Source organism: Centruroides vittatus, unplaced genomic scaffold (genome assembly GCF_030686945.1).
Source record: "Centruroides vittatus isolate TY-2023 unplaced genomic scaffold, ASM3068694v2 contig_150, whole genome shotgun sequence".
Taxonomy (NCBI): Eukaryota; Metazoa; Arthropoda; class Arachnida; order Scorpiones; family Buthidae; genus Centruroides; species Centruroides vittatus.
Genome location: NW_027120928.1, coordinates 1,306,705 through 1,328,937, shown reverse-complemented (window position 1 = coordinate 1,328,937; position 22,233 = coordinate 1,306,705). Strand labels below are relative to the sequence as shown.

At 29.2% G+C, this 22,233-nt stretch overlaps 1 protein-coding gene across 1 annotated transcript in view; it reads right to left on the bottom strand.

Annotated features, from left to right (window-relative positions):
* Nucleotides 1-1,852: 1,852 nt before the first annotated feature.
* The window catches only part of park (parkin), a 39,540-nt gene continuing 19,159 nt past the window's right edge, over nt 1,853-22,233 (bottom strand). Inside the window, exons 6-10 of the mRNA XM_067262622.1 lie at nt 20,070-20,131; nt 15,830-15,979; nt 12,540-12,620; nt 9,599-9,719; nt 1,853-2,143 (exon numbers count right to left, since the gene is read on the bottom strand). Coding sequence (XP_067118723.1) covers nt 2,034-2,143; nt 9,599-9,719; nt 12,540-12,620; nt 15,830-15,979; nt 20,070-20,131 — 524 coding nt within the window. The 3' untranslated portion in view covers nt 1,853-2,033. The remainder of the gene's footprint in view (nt 2,144-9,598; nt 9,720-12,539; nt 12,621-15,829; nt 15,980-20,069; nt 20,132-22,233) is intronic.

The window sequence follows — 22,233 nt, the reverse complement described above, 5'->3', positions numbered from 1 at the left end:
TGTATATTTCTATGTAAAATGAAGTTTTATTAGATATTGATATTGTTTTTATTACATATTTTTTTTATAAATTAATTTTGTGAAATAGCTTAAAATTTAAATTTTTTGGAGAGGTAAGAGCTTGGAAAATTTGAATTTAAGTTGTATATTGATTGTAAACTTTTCCAAAAAGTGATTTTGAGGTTTCTTTTATATAAACTCTTCTTAAATATTTGAATTTACAATATTTTTTTTTATTATAAGTCCTTTGAAAGGTTTAAAGATTCTATATGTATATTCACTAACTCTTTCAAAAAATCAAATCTGTATTTTTTTTTTAATCTAACTTTCCAAAGAATTCAGAAATTAGAAGAGAATAAATATAAACACTTCCAAAGACTTCCAATTTAAAGTGTTTTTTTTAAACATACAAACATTCAAAAATTGGATTTGAACCCTCCCATAAATTTTTTTTAAAATGTGAAATCTTCCAAAAACACAAATAGAAATGTTCAAGATTACATCAAAGAAAGTAATTTAAATATTTTGAGGAATAATAAACTCTTTCACCCTGTCAAATTTTGAATTTATTCAAAAATTTGTAAAAAATATTTAAAATTTCCAATTCACTTCATTATATAAAAATTACTTCTAAATTCTTTGTGTGCAGAGCAATATTTTTCCTCTTTGACAAAATTAATTTTATCCTGGGAGACATGTTATAGAATCAAGATAACAAAATACATTATTCTGACTTTGACACAATGCAGCCATCTGTTGGTAAAAAGAAGAAATTTGTTTTTGTCAACCAATTCTACTTTATTATTAAATTATAAGACTCATCCATATATATATATAGATAAGTATTTGTGTTGTACATCATATTACAAATTTTGTATAGATTTTAATGTCTCTCATTCTGTTTACCTTCACAAAATAGCATTATGCTAAAGCCTGTATTATATCTGCCAACTCAACAGTTAAACTCATGCATTAAAGTAATAAAAGATCATCAATTTTAGGAATAAATAAATGTAATTTGAGTAAATTTGAAGTTTATGGAGTAAAAAAAATATACATTAAATTGAATTAACGTTTTAATTAATTATTTTTTTATTACGCATTACACGAATTTGACGGCTCCAATAACGTTTATAGCTTTGTTATAGAAAAATTAAAATTTTTATAGTTTTTTTTAAAGCTTTTATAAATTTTGTAAATGTGAATTTTGTGTCTTTCAATAATTAACAACAATAAAATGTCTGAAGAGTAAAGACATCCTTTAAAAGAATTTTTGGACAGTTTAATGATAATTAAGCTTCTGTATATATAATCCACAAACTTTCAAACAAAAAATCTTAAAAAAAAAAAATTTTTTTTAATCAAATAAAATGTGTGTAATACTGCCAAAACTGTCAAACTATTTGATATTTTTGAGACTATGTTTCTTCCCCCCAAACAGCTCACTTCTTAGAATTAAAATGTGATATAAAATTAAAAAATAACTTAAAACAGTTATTTAAGATTAAAATATGTTTTTTTATTTATAAATAATTACATAATAATTCAGTTTATTTTTTTATTGACAAATATCTTTTGCAAAATTAGTTTATATAAATGTGAAAAACTCAAAAAAAAATTGGTTTTTTTTTTTTTGATATTTTCACATTTGTAATATTCATTATTATTATTATTTACAAAATCTTGAAATATTGCAATCTTGTATAGATTTTCTTCTTGATTTTCATCATTATTGCAAATTTGCTAATTAATAAATAAATCTTTCCATGTTTCAGAATAACAAATTTTTAATTTGATGTTTCTTTTGATATTATTTTTCCATTTATTTTATTAGGAAAAAAGTCTCGGAGATTATTATTATATATCCCGTATATTATATATATATAAGCGGATAATATCGGGTCGAAAAAAGGCAATTTCTGTTGCTTATTATTCGTATTTCAAAATGAATAAAACTGGTAAAGATTTTTGTATTGTAAACTGCATAAATTTTTAATGTAAATATCACAGAGACGAAAGCGTTCGATTACGTTTTAACCAAACCAATGATCTCCCATACATTCGCGACTCCATCCCGTCTGGCATAACCAACACCAATGATAGTTACATTGTGGACGGGTACACACCATATGCATGCATCCTCCTGTATAAAAGAAAGTGTATTAAATGTAGTAAAAATAGTTTTTTAAAAGTTAATTATTCTTAAAACATTTTATTTAAATATTATGAAAATTAAATGCAATTTATGACATGCAAATTATAAGACTGTAGAAAACAATAAAAAATAATATAATTTTAGGTATAAGTTAAGAATATTTTTTAGCTTAATACACAATATAAAGAATATAATACACGTATAAAGAATAATTCTTCTTGTATGCAAATTTAACATGTATTTTCTATAGAAAAACCACAGAATTTATTATTATTTTTAAGTTATTAATTGACTCGTAATTGCATCGACAACGTTTGTAGAAGAAACTCTACGTTTCTTCTATAAACGTTGCCGACACAATTACCAGTCGAGGGAAGATGCAGTTAATATTAATTAATTATCCATACAATTAATCTTTAATTCTTCTCAGTTTAAATTAAAAAATAATCATTCAATTGTTCACACAGATTATATAATTGTTCAGCTATAATTTCTTTTACACACACACACACACACACACACACACACACACAATGTTGCTAATCAGAGATAATACATACCCCAAGAGGATGACATACAGAAATTGATATATAATGTTACATATAACACCAAATTAAATAACCCACAAGGGATTTAATAGATTCATAACACTACATTGTACAGTTGATAATTTGTGAGATACATTCCCTTCTAATTTTCTAATACATTCTATAAATTATGGAGTTTCTGTTATTTAATTTAAAAAAATAAGTAAATAAATCAATATTAATGGACATTGAATGATGTATAGTTTATATGTACTGTATACTTAATTAAATAATCCTATTCATGCCATATTTAAAATTTATTTATAAAATATAATACATGTCAGAAAACTGATAGATACAAAGTATCATAAAACAATATAAATTCAGAATTAATGTAAGGAAAATTAATATAACGATATGAAATAAGTTTGGAGAAGGGGACAGATTTATACAGAAAAACAGAAATGAGAGTACTACCCTAAGATTATCACAATTGTATTTAAAACAAAACTGAAATGTTCCTGGCCTAACTTAGGCCATCCTCACTTCTAATAAACCTTAACAAACTTTAATAAAAAGAATAAAATATGTTTTTATACATGTTTCAGCCCTTTTTTAAATAAATCTTTAATAATCTTAAACAAAAAATTGTTACATTATTACATAATATTGCCAGGTTTGCTGATATTTTTTATTATAAAACAGGTTTATGTATACGAGATCTGTTCTTATATCTTGTACAAAGTAAAGGGAGTTTATTTGAAACATGTAATGCACAAAGATTACACTAAGACAAAAATGAATGATAAGTTATAAAATGTTATTATTGTGACAATGGGATTTATTAATTGGTTATTGGTTCAGAAATATTTAGAAGGCAACTAAAGATAAATTATTGAAGTACAACATGAAGTTTTTCTAATAAGGATAGGCCACAGTAAGTTGTTAACTGTTTTGTTTATTTTTGTTCCAGGAATGCTTGCGAATATGAATCATAAATTGTACTCGAAGTATTGTAATTTGTGCACTAAACAAGCAAAGTTTTATTTTAAATAATTTTTGTAAAGTTGGAAAATAATTAAGTTTATGACAAAGACAGGAATTTTGTAATGAATAAATTGTTCTTTTAAATGATTTTGAGTCACCCTGTGTAATCTCTTCAAAAATATGAGTCTTAAACTCAAGAAGCAAATTTTAAACATAGAAAAAAAATCATGTTTCTAAAGAAAAAACGATATATACACAAGACCGAAAAAATTAAAATCATTTCAAACTGTTTGAATTTGGAAACAGATTTCGTAAAGAAGGATTTTTTAAGTATAATGACTAATTTTAGTTAAAGTATTATATTAAAGTTAAAGAATTATTTAGTTAAAGTAGTAAATTTACTGTATTGCATATAAGTGCAAAGGCAATCCAGAAGTAAATAGATACCTTTACTTTCAGACACTGTCTTCTATTTCATAGTATCCACATAATACAAATGTCAGATATGCATATTAAAACCACAAAATCTTAACCAACCTTAACAAAGCCTTAATTAAACCTTGGGCATAAAATCAATGAGTTCTGCTATCTTGGTTTGTTTGTTTGTTAAGTTACAGCAATGCGATCTACCTAGGGAGATGCCTTATGGGAGGTCTTTTTAAGGGTAACTAACCCCTATTCAGGCATTACAGATGAGGAGGAAACTGGGAAAACTCCAGTCTGTCCTGGCAAGGTGCAAACCCGTGACTGAACTCCCAGTGTTCAGGGAACAGAACCAGTTGGCCACTGGTGGACCCTGCTATCTTGGCTTGTGGAATGTTGGCTTACTTACATACAAACAATCTAAAAGTTCTCCATGGGAAGTGCATTTTTGTGAATGTCACTGTACTGCACAATCCGGCAAATTCTAGATGTATTTGATCGGAATCATGTCAAATGACTAACTAGCCCATGGAAGCTTGCAGATGCCTTATATTACCAGCCAATTCTTTTTGGCAGTGTGTCAAGGAGCTCCAATGCAAATGCATATTTGTCCATTATCCCACCAGAGAATATTCAAAGAAGTCTCTTCTCCAACATGGCAATATATTCTTCAGAGTTAATATTGTCTCATGCATTGGAAGACATTCAGGGTGTCTGTCTATTTACTTATGAGTTGTCTCTAATTTATTTGTAAGAAGAATGAACAATTTCTTGTATCAAATTGTATAGAACAATAGCATATTAGATAAAATAAATAATTGGAAATATTTTTAAATATTTAATTATTTATTATAGTTTATGGAATCTAATTAATCATTTAAGATAAATGTTTACAAAAAATTTATACACTCATGTTTGTGAAAATTGCAACACCATGAAGGAATTGTCAGAAATTAATGAAATTTATTCCACATATTACTGATAGTGGTACAAATAAACGATCAAATTTACAAGACAAAAAAACAAAAAGATCGTCGGAAATCGGTACTTTGTGTGTCCGCCACACTGAGTGACGAGAGTCTGTACACGTCGTGGCATTGAATCGTAGAGGTTCTGAATGTAATCCTGGGGAATGGCATTCCAGATGGCTTCGACTTGATGCCAAAGTTCAGTCTTATTGTGTGCCCCACCAGCTGTACGAGCGAGTCGCCGACCAATAAAATCCCAGATATGCTTGATGGGCGACATATCTGGGGAATAAGCAGGCCATGGAAGAAGCAAAACCTGTTGTGCACTGAAGAAGGCTTGTACCGTCCGAGAAACATGTGCACGGGCATTATCCTGCTGAAATTCAGCACCCAGAATGCGTCGAAGAAGGGGGAGGACCTCTGGCTCCACAATTTCCTGTATGTAGCGATCACTGTTCGGGTTGCCCGCAATGTGCACCAGATGGGATCGACAATTATATCCAATAGCTCCCCACACCATAATGCCAGGCGTTTGTGTGGTATGACGCTGGATAACACGCTGTGGGAGCAGACGTTCCACTCTAATGTTCTGACACATACTTTTCTATCATTGTACTGCAGATTGTAGCGAGATTCATTGGAAAAATCAACTTGTTGCCACTGGACACGCCACGCGCTGTGTTGCCGAGCCCATTGAAGTCGAAGGCATCTGTGAATTAGCGAGAGGGGAATCCTGCATAGAGGAACCTTTGCATGCAGTTCATGCTGCAGCAGACGGCGACAAACTGTGGAGCTAGACAACAAAACAGCTGTAGCCGTGCTCCAACATTGTGCTAACACAAGAGAGGATGCTGTACGGTCTGTCACAGCCATGCGGATGAGGTGTCTGCCGTCCCATGCTGTTGTGCTATTGCTTGCCCCACTGACAGGTTTTCGCCTTATTTGGTTCTCCTCTGTCCATTTCTTCCAAACATGCATCACTGTTGTGGCATTACACTGCGTGCAGGCTGCGATTTCTCGATACAAAAATCCACCCTCTCGCATACCAACAATACGACCTCATACAAACTCCGTTAATTGTTGGTATGGCTTCCTCCGCTTTTGACTAGGCATAGTGACCACCATTGAAATGTTTACCGCAGACAGAGGAAGATAAATGGATTTCAATGCATCTTTACAGTACTTCATATACCTGGAACAAGTGGCTGGTAAGGAGCCGTTTCTCGTTCCACGCACGCACAATTGCTTTGTAATTCTAATCATTTGCATGTCTTACTTCACATTTCCTGTAAGTTTGGTTCAATTTGCACAATTCCTCCATGGTGTTGCAATTTTCACAAACATGAGTGTATTTTTAAAAATTACACAATGACAAATTTTAGAATAACATTTCAACAAAAATTAACTTTTATAATTTAAAAGATATATTAAATTTTAAAATCTTAACTAAGAAACTGATTAAAAATATTTATAAGGCAGCAACAAAGAGATCTTGTATACGACAGACAACATGATTGATATTTTCATATCATTAAGAATTAGCAATTTTTTAAAATTAATACAAAGAGATTGTTTTTCTTGAATAAAAATGAAACTTTTATTTAAAATTATCATCTTAAAATACAGTAAAACCTCACTAAGTCAAACTGTGTTAACTCAAAGATGTCAACAAGTCCTGGGCACAGTATATAGGGTTTTCCATATAATGTAATCTTGTTAAGTCAAATTACATTACTCAACAAATAATAAAAAATTTATGCAACTGGTATTATAGTGGGTGTATAGGGGTCTATAAAGCATCCTTTTTATGAATATAGCGAGCATAATTTTTCAGCACATATATATTTTGAGTTCTAGAATATAATTTTTATTTTTATTTATTGTAAATATAGGTAAAAATAAGAGAGAAATTCAATTTATATCAAACTGAAAAATTGTTTTACATACAAAAATACATATGAAATTACATTTATGCTCAATTTACTGCTGATAACTTTTTTGTAAAAGCTGATTTTCATTTATATTTTATACCACTTTCTCTCGAAAGGAACTAGTAACAGATTCTCATCATCTCACCTGCCTTGATACCATTGTTCCATTATTAGGTTATCTTGGTGGAACCTATTCCCTCACTCATCACTGATGGCACCCAAATTTTCAAGGAAAAATTAAAATGTAAATCTAAAAAGTATAGTTTAAGGGGCATTCTACAACCAATTTTATTGTAGTTTTCAAGTAATTCTCATACAATGATTTTTAGTTTTCTGTTTTTTTGTTGCCCAAAAACTGTGTTACAATTCCTTCAAAACATGCATTTAGTTCATCATTCAATTTCTGAGCAATCTGTGCATCCTACAGTAATTTTCTGTTTTTGAGGTTCATCAAATATGATTAGCATCACTTAGTTTTGAAATAAATTTGTTTGAAAGATGTTTGAAAGCAACTCCCTCTTTATCCAGCACTTTGACAAAGGTTTTTTTTTATTAATCCAAGTTTTATATGCAGTGGGGATAGCAACACTTTTTTGGGATCAACTAAAGATTTATTCTTTATGTTAGCTTGACCTGGAACAAATTCATCTCTCTGAGGCAATTCTTTTACTTTAAAATGATTTTGTGTTGACTACTATCTCAAAGACAAAGAAAACAATATTTGGTAAAACCACATTGAAATCCCAGTAACAGCCCTATAACTTTTAAGTTTCCACATATCTGTATTTTAACACAAAGTCTCTGCATCAAGTATTTTTAAATTCTGTAAAATCTTAACTCAAAAACCTTACATGCCAGGGAATTTTTAACTTCATTTTCATGTTCAGTGCATAGGAATTAACAAAAATAACAAAAAATTTTTCCCACAGTTGCAAAATGGCCTTAAACTAGTGTTATCAGTACTTTTAACTTAAAACCCTATTTTCCTGTCTACTCTCTATCCTTTGATAGGTCCATAACCTTCATTTTTTCTCATATTCTGTGTGAATATAGATAATTAAGATAAACAAACACTATGGTACTTATTGGCTAAAATATTTTATTAAATGTATAATTTTTTTAAAGTGTGCAAGCAGCCGTCAGATGGAACTTTTTAACATTTTACATATTGAGGCAGGGAATATTAGCCTCTAAAGAAAGGTCATCTCCGCCTGTGAAATTGTTATTCCTGTAGGCATTCAAAGAGACAAGGAGAAAGACACTTATAAAGTTAGTCCAAGAAGAATTAGAAGAATTAGAATTCTTTTTTTGTGAATTTTTTTTTTAAAGTTTGTACTTATGTTCTGGCTAAACAAAATATTTTATTAAATATTTTCATTAAATACTGTAATTATGTTAATTATTACTTGAGAAGTATGCCATGTCCAGCATATTGTAAGCACTGTAAACAAAAATGGAGACACTATAACAGAGAAAGCATTTTGTGTTCTGAAGTTTGTACAGTTGGAATCAGTCATCATTGTGCAACATGATTTTCAATGCTTTTTTAAGTTTTGCAGACAATTTCAAAGTGATCTACTGTGTAAGGCAAGTATTCTTGTTGCACAATGATAACTGATTCATACTTTCTGGATGGCAGAATGAAAAATGCCTTTTCTGTTCCAGAGTTATCATTTTTGTTTATGGGACTTCCCAGAGGCAGCAGACAAAAACAATGTTTGAATACAGATGGTAGATGACACTCAAACAGTTACTCTATTGATTGGTGTACAATGCATATTTCTCAGGTAACAATTAACATAATTACAGTAATTTAAAATGATAAAGCAAAAAGTAATAATAATAAATTGTATTTGATATATTTCATAAAGTTTTTATATGAATAAAATGCTATCAAGGCTATTAGTTTTTAAATGTAAAAAATGATAACTTGAAATTGTTTGCAACAAAATCTGATAATATTAATTATGTAATCTAAATTCATACAATTATTACAGACAATGAATAATTTATATTACTTAGTATTTAATTATATTTAAAATGATATTGATCAGCTTGAAACTTATAAGATTTGATGGTTTCTACAAAATTATTAAACAAATCAGTGCACTCCCTATAAGTTCATCATCATATATTAAAATCATATTCCTGAAAAAACAGTTTGAAGTATATAATATCACACAGATGGACAACAAAAAATATAGCATTTAAATATTCCACTTCATTAATTTAAACCAAAGGATTTGCCAAATTATCAGGCTATTATATGGCTAAGTAAATGATTAGAAACTAATTAATTTGTCTAGAGGTAAGTGGTTAATTAATTTCTAATCATTTACTTAGCCATATAATAGCCTGATAATTTGACAAATCCTTTGGTTTGAATTAACTATAAATCGGGTTTAGAGAGCTTGTTGATATATATTCCACTTCATATAGTCGTAAATAGAAAGATCATAAGACAAAGTGCCTACTCTATAAAACTGTATCGATTTAAATAACAATTCATTTTAATTGTTTCAACACCATTACTTTAAATATAAATGATACTGGACTTACGATATTTAAATTCATTTTCCTATTTTAAATATTTATAAATATTTTTACCATCTCTTTCGGTAGGAGTTCGGCACTTAGGACACGGTTTAGTATAGCTTTTGATCATTTCTTTACTAGCTATGTCCCATCTAGAATTTTCTGCTCTAGAATCATCTATCACATACTGTACCTATAAAGTAGATAATACAAATTTATATTATCATTTGAGCCTCTCACTTGCCAAATCGATTAATTCCACAAAACAAAAAGTATAAAAATTGATAATATAAATTATTTTTTAAAATTCCTTTTAAACTTTAAACTTAAATAAACATTGCAGAATGTACTTTCATATAACGATATATAAAATTAGTTACGCAAAAAATTCGAAAATAATAACAATTATATTAAGGATTTACAAATGGAGTTATTCGATTTGGCCTGTGAATGACTCATTTATTGATTTTAAACAATGCCAAATGTTATATAAAATTAATATTTTTTTTAGGATATAATTTAATATAATCTTTCATTTCAAGCAATGATAATGTATTAAAAGTATTTGAAAGTAAAAAGAAAAAAAATAAAAATTCTTGATTCATCAAAATAATAATTTTTAAAACATTCATAATGCATTATTATTATTATAAACGGACATTTTATTATATTATATTTTCATTAAAACACAATATAAAGTTTTATATTGCAGTGCTATAAACAAAAAAAATAAAATAAAATAAGAATATTTATAACTTAAATACATTTTGTTCCTTCAAATGAATTGTAGACTGTAGTAGCAACACTGACAATATTGAGGAAGAGTAAGACACTAGTGTACAGGTGGAGGAGTATACCTATGAATGAGTGAGTTGTTCAGTTTGAGTGTATTGTGTCTGTAAATCCTTGCATGTTCAATAAATCGCATACATTGGACGTCTGAGTCTATGTTTCATTTGAAGGAAACAAATAACATAATTCAATGATTTTATTTTTATGTGTTTTTGTAGTACAAAAATTACATTGTTATATAAAAAAATGTTTTTTATAGTAAAGGAAACAAACAGATATAACTTTATTGATTTTACACTTTATTTTAATTTTTTCTAACACATTCATTAAAATTTCTTGCATCTAATAGTAAGAAATGTCATGCAAAAATCATCTTGTTATTCTTCAAATTTAACTTCCTATTTTTTCAAATATTTTTCTTTTTGGAATTACATCATATTTTGTTTTTTTATTTTATTTACCTTATACTTTGGGTGCATTATGATAGATTAACAAATGCAGGATCTGTGAATATACTATTGTGAAATCTGGAAGTTAAGAACCTAAAATTTCTGAATTATTTCACTCCAGTTATAAACGACTTAATCAACAACATTCCATACCCGGGAAATTGTTGACCCTCAACTGGCAACGATTGTCCCCTAACTGTCAACAAGCCGTTATTCCCTCGGAGCAGGTAGATCATCTTGCACGATAGTTTACAGTTAGCGTCCGAACTAGTCGTTTATTTAAATCCCGGGAACACCTATGGCCCTAATTGCGATCAGTTATCGATCACGTGACAGATTTTCCCATCAAAAACCTATAAAAGACGCTTCCTTCCCCCCTAAAGTGCTCTTCAATCGTCTCTTGAGTACGACGTACACTGCACCATCTGCCGGACCCACAAAAGTTTCTAAGTTCTTTTAGTGCCAGTGTCCAACTACGACTCCATTTGCCGAACTCCGTCTATTATGGAATTTATAGAGGTTTTCTAAAGTTCTAAAGAATTCTACAGTTTTAAGTGCCCATCTACGACAGTCTACAACTCATTTTACCGGATTCCATCTATTACGGACTTGTTAAGAGGTATGAACAAATATTTGTAAACTCTCTCTCTCCGGACCCCTTTTTGTATATGAGGGTAGAAGTGTAGTTTTGTTCGTTTCGATTTTAATAAATCTTGTTTTGTTAAAATGGTGTCTTTCTTGACTGTCGGCTTCGCCTTATCGTCGACCCCATCCTTCCTCCTTACCCACTCGCGTAACGCGTAACGCGCCGTCGACGTAACAGCCATCCTTGACAAGCGAGTTGCCGGAAAAGGAGGTACGACTCCCTCTTACCTCCCCGGGATCTCACACTATTCTTACATTTTTTTAACTACATGCCATTTATAAGTGACTTTCAAAAACCTTAGTACAAAAAGAAATAGAAATGTTAAATAAATCAAGAATATTTAAAATTTACAAACTGCTTTTTAGTCTTCAGGATAATTTATGAATGGATTAATAAGAATGTGAGTAAATGAAAAGTTATTTAAAAACATCAACTCTTTATCACAGCAATTTTATCAATATTATCTAGGTAAGAATTTTTTTTTCCTTTACATGAGCCCTAATTAAATAAAACTTTTGTAATTTTTCTTTTTCATTTGAACAGGGAAATTATATTTGCAAAATTTTAACTTTATATCAAACGGAAGTGATTCAAAAGGTATGTTAAAGATATGGACAATCTCTATTTTTATATAGGAATTTTAAATTCACAATTTATTTTTGTAGTAGTAATTGTACTAGAAAATTATTTTTGAAATAGCCATAGAAACTTATGATTTAATATCATAAATTTCTATGGCTATTTCAAAAGTATGATTTGATGATGTTTTTAAAGATTTGTTTAAATTTATAAGAATATGTAAGCTCAATGATGAACACTAAAAGTGATGAAAAATGTTATTTAGTTATTAGATGAACTGTTGGAAAATAAGTTGATTATTGTGTTTTAGTTTTAAACATCCAGTTGTAACTTACTTGTTAGTAACAAAATAAAATATAATTATAATAAATGTTATCAATCCAGTTACCAAGAATAATAATCATACTCACAATCAATTTATAGAAAAACAAAATAAACATTTAGATAACTATTTTTAAACTTCAGAAAAATTTAATAAACACACAACTTTTATAATTTTAGCAATATTAATTGTTCACTATATTTTTCATTTTTCAACTTAACTTACATTATTAACATCAGTAGATAGCTCTTCTTCATCACAAGAGCCTAGATGATAACCTTGAAGGCACTGTCTACAGAAAACATACTAAACAAAAAAACATTCATATTAATTTTCTTCTGTGATTATTATTTTCTTAAGTTTATTTTATTTCAATTAAATGCTTTCATATTAATAAATTTAAATTTAGAAAATATGCACATGTATCCAAAACTTACGGATGAACACAATTGCTCTGAGAGAAGAGTGACCCAATCTATCCCAAGAACCAGCCTGCTGCAATATTGAGTACTGCATCAGTTTGGTGGGGACATATTCCATACTGATCTCTCTGCCTGGATATTGTTAAGCATTTTCCACCCATTCTTCACCTAAGTCCAACTGCTGTATATATCTTTTTCACAAACTTACTTTTATTGCTTTGATTTGTAAAAATCCTACAAGTTGTTTATTACCCTATCTTAGATGCCAAGTAATATAGTTCTTTTCATATCTCTAAGTATTCATCTACAGTTCTCTATTCACAAACATACGTTGTCCATTCTTAAATTTTGGATATGTGTATTAATGTGATACTCACCCAGCAATAAAAATTAAATTTATAGTTACAGTATTTATAAAAACAATTTTATAAAGTTTTACTGAAAATAATATATTTTTACAGATAAATTTAATACATGAAAATGCCAAATTTATTCCCAAAACATAGTTTATAAAGAGTTAGTAAATGTGAAGTTAGAAGATAACATTCTGTGTTAATTCTTATGATATAAAAATATATTTTATTCTAATAAAAACAAGAAAAATGTTGTATAATAAAGAATATAATTTTAAAATTAAATTGAACTTTCATATTAAATATAATTTCATACTGATATCAATTACTCTTGATTTTATTAGAATAAAAAATATATATATTTTTAATTCTGCAAAAAATGTAACAATGCTATTAAGTGTTGATATTTTACTTAAAAATAGAAACTGTGATTATGAAAATTCAGACACTCACAAAGCCTTTGTAAGCAGCAAAAATAGTTTAATGACAAACATTTTTAGTCATTTTTAAAGACTAACTTTAGATGGAATACAAAATTGAACTCAGAGAAAAATAGAATATAACAGACTTCAGAACATAGAATGCTGATGAGTTTAAATTAAAAATTAAAATAATAAAATAAAAATACAATATAAATACATGAAAATCCATAATGACTAAATAAATAATAAAACAATACAGTACATACACAAGAATACATGAAGAACATATATAAAAGTAGATACAATAAATAATCAATGTAAATAATTGGCATTCTATGTCCCAAAGTTTATCCATTCAATTTTGAACTTGGAAAAAATGTATTCTATCTGAAGATAGTCTTTAAAAATGACCAAAAATGCTTTTAATTGAATTGCTTTTGCTGCTTACAAAGGTTTTTGCATGTGTCTAGATATTTCTTATTATAAAATTGAACATTTAATGATGTTCAATTTTATAATAAAGTGTGTTTTTATAATAGACTAAAGTGTTCAGTTATGATTTAAAATATTAATTTTAATCATAACTGAACACTTTAGTCTAAATAATAATTATTTTTTTAAATCAAATAAAAATTTTAAATGCTTTTCCAATATATGTGAGAAATCTGAAAACATCATGTCTGTAAAGTGTTTTCTTACTTAAATATATATATTAATATATAAATTACATAATTAAACAGTATATCCAGTATATTTGAACGTTATATTTTAAAAGATTTTAAATTTTTTTCTTATTTAATATATAAAATAATAGTTATAATGTGTTAAAACAATAAGAGAAATCAAAATTTGTCAATTTTAAGCTGGGTCATATCATCATAAGTAATCTATTTACTTGAATATAAGTGAACTGAAACTCAAAAATTATTATAAATTTAATTTAATCACTTAATCATTAAAATTAAATGGATTGTTCTACGAAAACTTTGAATTCAAACATAATTGTGATAGAAACACATTCTATCAATAAAAAGTGGTCCATAAAGCTATAGATATCAGATATATAACATTGACTAATATAATATTCTATGTTTTGTATTTGAAACTTTTACACTATGATAAATATGTTTTTATAAAAATTAAATATATCTTCACAAAGTACACACAATTCAGTGTGCAAACTGTATTATTATTTAGTGTATCATTTTCATTTTTTAAAAGTTCAGAATACAAAAATCAGCAGATATTACACTCGTTCATTATAATCTCTGTCCTATACTGAATAAAAACTGAATAGATTATTTTACGCATAAACTTAATCCACCACATATTACCAGCACAACTTAATTTACCAGATATTACAAGTGCAAATTAATCCACCAGATATTATGAGCATAACTTGATATTATTCAACCAGATATTATGAGTGCAAGTTAATCCACCAGATATTATGAGCACAACTTAATTGACTAGATATTATGAGTGCAACTTAATCCACTCCTGCTCCTTTCTCCATTACCTAATAGAGGAAGGGGCAGGCTTTGCACAGACTCCTCTGCAATGACTGAGACAAGTTCTCTGTCTTTGAGAAGTCAGGAATTTATGCAGTTCAATTGGAAAATCCTGTAATGGGGAATAATACAAGATACATTGGGGCAAGAATATTGGCTACCTGCTTGACGAACACCAGGATGATGTGGCAAAAGGAAAGTGCAACACTGAACTTGCAAGAAGGGTGCGTGACATGAATTACAACCTGTTATGGGCCCAGTCTACTATACTTGGGTCCTGCAGTGACCGAAAGCTCATTTTTATATGGGAGTCTCTATTCATAACATCCTTGGAAACATGCAATGCACCTACTCTGGAACTGCCCAACATAAGGATCGCCCTATACAAACGATTAAACAGTGATTTACATCATCTGTCACACCACTGACGGGAAACAGCACCATGCATGCACTGCATTACATCCCATTCATAACGTTGTATGTATTTGAAAATCGTAGTGGATTCATATCGAATGTGGTCCAAAAACTTGTTCTATTTAAATTTATATTTATTGTTATATTATATATATATGTTAAAAATTGTTCTTTTCTATTTGAACGTTCATGTTCGATATAAAAATCTCTTATTCGTCTGATGACGACGGAAATACATTCGTCGAAAGTGCTTGGAAGAAAAATATTTGGTAACACCACACACAGTGAGCTCTATTTCCTATTATATATTAAATAAATTGAATTTTTATATTAAAATTAATTATTCATTTATGAATATAATTAAAAAGTTTTTAAATATAAATCTTAACTTACTCCACATCCTTGTCCTCCATAGGGAACACATACTATTCTTCGACACTCAGGATCAGGTAAAATTCCTGCTCCACATCCTGGCCTCGGACATAAAACTCCACCTGACTGCAGAAGAAATTCTTCAGCTCCAAATCTTTGGTATCTTGCATACTATATATTACATAAAAATTATGAATTACAATGTGATAATTATATTAATCTTTCAATCATAAAAATTAACAACTAATTTATGTTAAATTAATACTGTATACATATATATAAGCAATTTATCAATGATATCATAATTTATTTAAAATTTTTGTGGATAACAATTTTTTGGAGGAATATAAATTAGCATTAAAACAGCAATTGTACTTTTTAACAGTACAGTAGAGTCCTGCAAACTGGACTTAATGTGGACCAAAAAGATAAAAAGTTATCGAGAATGATTTATTTAATTGTAGTGTTAAGTTATAGAAATAAAAATTTTAATTATATGTATTTTTTTGTCTTGTTTATTTTGAATGACACAAGTTTTACAGAATGTCAAGTTATCAAGAATTGAGTTTCTGAGACTCTACTGTATGTTAATCATATATAAGACCAGGTTCAAAGTTAGTACAATTAACTATAAGTGTAAACTGCCTTTTATAAAGACTTATATTCAGCAGTAATCTTTCTTCTATTCTTCTCTGGTGTTCAAGTGTCTAGATAAATGAGACAGCTAACAAACCTTTCTACTAAAATTTTTTTATTCAGCAAATACAACCAGGTGATCACCCCTCTTCAATGCAATAAACAAAATGGAACTGCAAGCCATGAAACAATAATACTTAACAAGCAACTTTGTTTTTCAGTTCTATTGTTTTATTGTTTGTTATAAGAATGATTATATTTAAGTATTAGTGTATTGGAAATTCTTATATTTCTTCTGTTAATTAAAAATATTAATGCATTGCTTTACAGACTGAAAACTGAACAGTTTCCATTCTTTGTATTTCTTCATTTTAAATAATAAAATTTTGCTGATAGCCTGTAGTTTTTATAAGAACTAATAATAAATTTTTGAAAAATTTTCTCCTTTCTTATTAAATTATTTTAATCAAAACATGATACTTTAGAAAATCTGATGAATATTTATTCTTCTCTGCACTCAAAATAAATAAATAACTAAATACTTTAAATATCTGTAAAGCAGACGTTTCAATGACCTTATTGTACCTGAAGAAGGCCATTCAAAATGGCCAAAAACATTTGTACTTAGTGATTAACCTGCTAGAAACAAAGTGTGAAAGGTTTTGTCTTACTTATAATATTTATTCATCAGATTTTCTAAAGTTCTGTAATAATTTTAATCATATTGAATGAACTCTTAACAGCTAATTTTTATAAAAATTTATTAATAAAGTTGTAAAAAAGTTTGAAAAATTTTTTTTTTGAACACAGAAAAAAGGAGAAAAAATAATTTAAAATTTGAGACTGGAACATTTTCTTATTTGTAGAAAAGGAATGAAGGGAAAAAACCAAAATTTTGGGGACATATCTGAAGGATCAGCAAAATCTTAAGTGAAATTTATGTTGATTATTGTTTGTTGTCAACTGGTTTAAATTTGTAATTCATTAATAAGTTAAATTAAGCATTTGTATTGTCTTAAATGAAAAGAAAATCAATTAAAAACGGATGCTGTTACAGATAAAGAAAATTTCTCTGACAGAAGTTATACTGTTTATACCAATATATCTGTTCCAGTAAAATGTTATAAATGAAAAATAGAGATAAAACAGATTGTAATTTCAATAAAATTAGTTAAAATTACTTTATTCTAAAATAAGTAAAAAGTATCAGAAAATTTTATCGGCAACTTTTTCAGAAATAATATACAGTGGTGCCTCGTATAATGTATGCCTCGAATAACGGATGCTGCAAACAATGGACTTTCTGTTTGGCCGTTACGTGACTCGAACAATGGACTTTCCGTTCGGCAGATACGCGAGGCAAACAACGAACTTTCTGCGAACAAGTGCAAATGATGTTTCCAGTCTTTTGCTGTTGCCAATGACAATCTGCTTTTTTTTTAAGATGTTTTTCCCTTCTTGGCTTCCCAGAATAGCTTCTTGATGTAGATATTTTGGGAGCCTTTGAAAACAGTTGCTCTTTGGCTGCAGAAGAGTAAGCTGTTTTTTTCCTTCTTCTTCTTTGTCCAACCTGCCTGTCCATTGGAAGTCTAACCAAAAAGCCTGGGTGACCCAGGTTGTCTTCAAGGAATGGATCCTGGAAACCTTTACTCCTGCTGTAAAGAAATACCTTCTGGACAAAAAGCTGCCGCTCAAAGCCCTACTGATACTGGACAATACCCCTGGTCACCCAAAAGACCTGGAGGAGATCCTGGAAGAAAGCTATCCTTTCATCAAGGTGCAGTATCTGCTAGCAAACACCACTGCCATCCTTCAGCCAATGGATCAGCAATCATTGTCAACTTCAAAAAACTGTACACCAGAGCTCTCTTCATGAAGGTATTTGAAGAATGTCAGCTTTGTGGAGACATGACTGTCCAAAAGTTCTGGAAAGAGAAGTTTGATGTTCTTGTGGCAATCACACTCATCCAGAAGGCCTGGGAAGAAGACATGCAGAAGACCCTCAATTCAGCCTGGAAGAGGCTTGTTCCTTGAATGGACCCAGGAAGAACCAGCTGAGGATACAGAAGTGGTGCAGGAGATCATCTCGACAGCCCGAGAGTTGGAATTGGAGGTGGAAATGGAGGATGTGGAGGAGCTCATTGAAGAACACCAAGAAGAGCTGACAACTGAAGAGCTCCAAGCACTTCTGGCCCAGGAACACGATGAAGCTCAAAGGGAAGCTTCATCTGACAACGAAGAGGAGCAATCCAATCAACTAATTTCAACTGCTGCCATCAAGGACTTCCTTGTCAAATGGGGAAAGGTTCAGGAGTTTACCAACTATCACTATCCAAACACAGCTGAGGCCAACAGGATCAATGATCTCTACAATAACACCCTCGCCCGTCATTTCCGACAGGTGTTGAAGAGAGAGAGAAACAGACCACCTTGGACATGTTTTTCAAGAAGCCAGCTGCCAAAATACAAAGGATGGAACAAGAGGAGTTGACCCTGCAAGCCCCAGTAACCTCTCTTGAATCTGACTCCAATTAAAAAACAATAAAAAAGAGACCTGCTGCAATGTGTAAAAAGTGTGTCTGTCTGTATGAATGTGTAAAAAAAGTGTTCCTCCACCTCCTCCTCACAACATCTGACTACCCGACATAATTGGTGACTGCTCCATTTTCATTTTTTTTTAATGGTACAGTACGGTTATTTTATGCAGCGGAACGAATTAGATGTTTTAACATGTATTTCTATGGGAAAATGCATTTCGTATAATGGACTTTTTACTCAACGGACTTGCAACTGAAACGGATTAAGTACGTTATATGAGACACCACTGTATGTGTAATACAGGATTTCCCTGCATTTTGACATTAATTTAAAAAATTTCTCCCCAATTATGTCTATAGGACTAGCCAAGATGCTACTTCATTTTTTTTTTTGTAATATTTTTGTAGATACTGACATATTTTTTCTACTGTAAATTAAGAGTCCAGAGGAAATTTATTCTGGATCTCATTCACATAATCACACACATTCTGCATCCATGATATAAATTTATAAGCTTTATTAAAAATTCTGAATATTAATACATACTTTGATAATTGCTCATATTATTTTTAAAATTTAATTGTTCACCTAAAAATACAGGTCTTAGTTGATTGTTTATAAATAAATAATCTCGGCTCATTTATTCATTCAACAAAACTGTCACTATCATAATTAGTTTCTACATAAATATTTTGGGAATACTTATAGTTTGTTATATTCAAAATAATAAAAATTACATTTTGTTGGATAAGCTGAAATATAACATCCATTAAAATATGGCTTTATTGTTTAATTTTCTGATATAAACTTTAGTAATATTAATTTGTTTATAAATGATTCATATATTATATTTTATGGAAAAAATAACAATATAGTGTTCTGAAAGTTGAATGTTTATATGATACAGTATGGTCATATATAATAATAAATTTAATATTAATAAAATTTGTTACTTTTTTATCTTCAATTAGCCAAAAAATTTCATTAATATGAATGAAAATTATTGAAGATCAATATAATCACTATATCTTATTTTAACTCAAGTATATAATCATACCATACAAAATAAATATCTATACATACATACTTGTGCTTCACCAAGAATTCGAAAATGATGAGTTTCTTTAATTAAAGAATTTTCACATCCAACTGTAAAATAACAATTTAAACATACAATTAAAATAAATTATTGCATATTTACATATTATAAAGTGTAATTATCATTCAATGCTTTATTGGAAATGCAACTTTCTTTTAATTTTCAAAATTTATATTCAAATCATAAACTTGGAAACATTTTAAGTAAAATTTAATAAATTTTCAGAACATATTATCAGTATAATTGTATTTAACAATTTAATTTAAAATGAAAAATTTAATATACCACTACACTTTTATTAAACATCTTCCAATAAAAATATGATGTTATCCTAAATGTAGTTAAGTATGAATCTGCCAACTGACCATTGCCAATTGTCTGCCTGCCAAGTGAGTGACAGAAGAACTGATCACCAGGAAAACTGATACCTAGTAACTGATCTCCCGTGACAATGACCACCAAAAAATGTTCAGCTATAGTTTCAATGTTTTTCCATATAACCAATTTTATATCATGCTGAAAAATTTTTTACTTGGGTACTAAATAATTTCCAATGTGTAATAAAACAATTTAATTGAAAAATATTTTAAAATGGCATTTGTGAGAATTGAGTAGAGAAATAAATTTTAACAAATTTGTTAAACTTCTATCAAAATATATTTAAATAAATATTTTATTAATTTTATAAAATTAAGTGAAGTTGAAAAAGGAACTTTCTGTTTGGATGGAGGAAAACAACTCGGTTCCTCCAAAAGTTATAGTGTGGAATTTCTCACACACTATTTGCAAGACCACCCAACTTCCGTGATGTGTCAGAAGCGTGGAGGGTTTATTTCAAATAATCTGATTGGAGGAAATTTTGGTATAAAATATGATAGGTCACCTCCAAACTGCAACTAGCTCTCTCCACTCTAGTCTTTAGTCCTCTCACATTGTTCTCTTGTGACCTCACTCTTGTTCTCATTCCCTCTCCCCAGTTCTCTACTCATGTATTCCTAACTGAGATAAGATTGGCACTCCCGATTCTCTGGCTCTCTCACTTGTTCTCCTCTGAGATGAGAAAAGATAATATGAAGAAACTTTAAACTTGTGCCTCATGTGAAGAGTACTCATTGTATAGCATCAAGTACATACATGTACCATAGATAATATGAATTTATGTAAACTCTCTCTCTCTCTAAAAAAGGAACTAAATAATAGGTTGACATTATATTGTATTCCTATAATGATCATTTATCATTAGAATTTTATATTCTTTAATATGTTCATTTTGTATTATTTAGAATTTCACCTATTTGTATAATTTTGTTCATTCTTTCTTAATAAATAAATATTTTAATTAGTGCATTCAAATTGTTTGTGCCTAACTCCATTGTCAGCCCATGTTACAAACTAGAACATCCTAAGATTCTGGTAAATTATTATTTTGTTTTATACTTTCATTGCTTCTTAGTCTGCAAAACTGACTAAGTGGTGTCAGGTTCCTGATTCTGAAGATCTTACCGATTCTCTAGATAAATAATGTCCATCACCCAGTGAGACAGGTATACCAGAAACCAGTTTCTCATACATCAAAAGGAACTTAGATTAAATGAACAATTTTTTTGAAGACAAAATTATGTGTTTTTCCTTACAAATAAATTATTCAATAATATTAGCACAATCACAGCACTAGATGAGACAGTGAATCCAATTATCAAATTGTTGATATTTGCTACATCCCCTACTAAGATAAACCACTTACATAAAACTTTGACATTTGTTCTACTGTGGTTGAAATTATACATTTAATTGTCATTTTACTTTACTGGGTCAGGATGTCACTATCCCTACTATGATCTTTCATACTTAACTGTGACATTTTCATCATATGTTTGGAAGGGAGGAAAGATACCAAGTCTTGTGTCCCTTTATGACACACCAATCATGACACGGGTCACTTGGGGGTCAGTCTGTGTCATGATTACCTTACATCATTTTATTCAATTCATTTCTTTGTTCTTAATTATATTGGTTACACACAAATATAGTATAAGTGTAATAAATGTAATTTGTAAAAACATAAAATGTCATGAACATACAAAAATATTTTGTTTCCATTTTTCTCTTCCATCGTTTCAGCCAGTGACAGTCCAAAAAAAAATTTTCATAC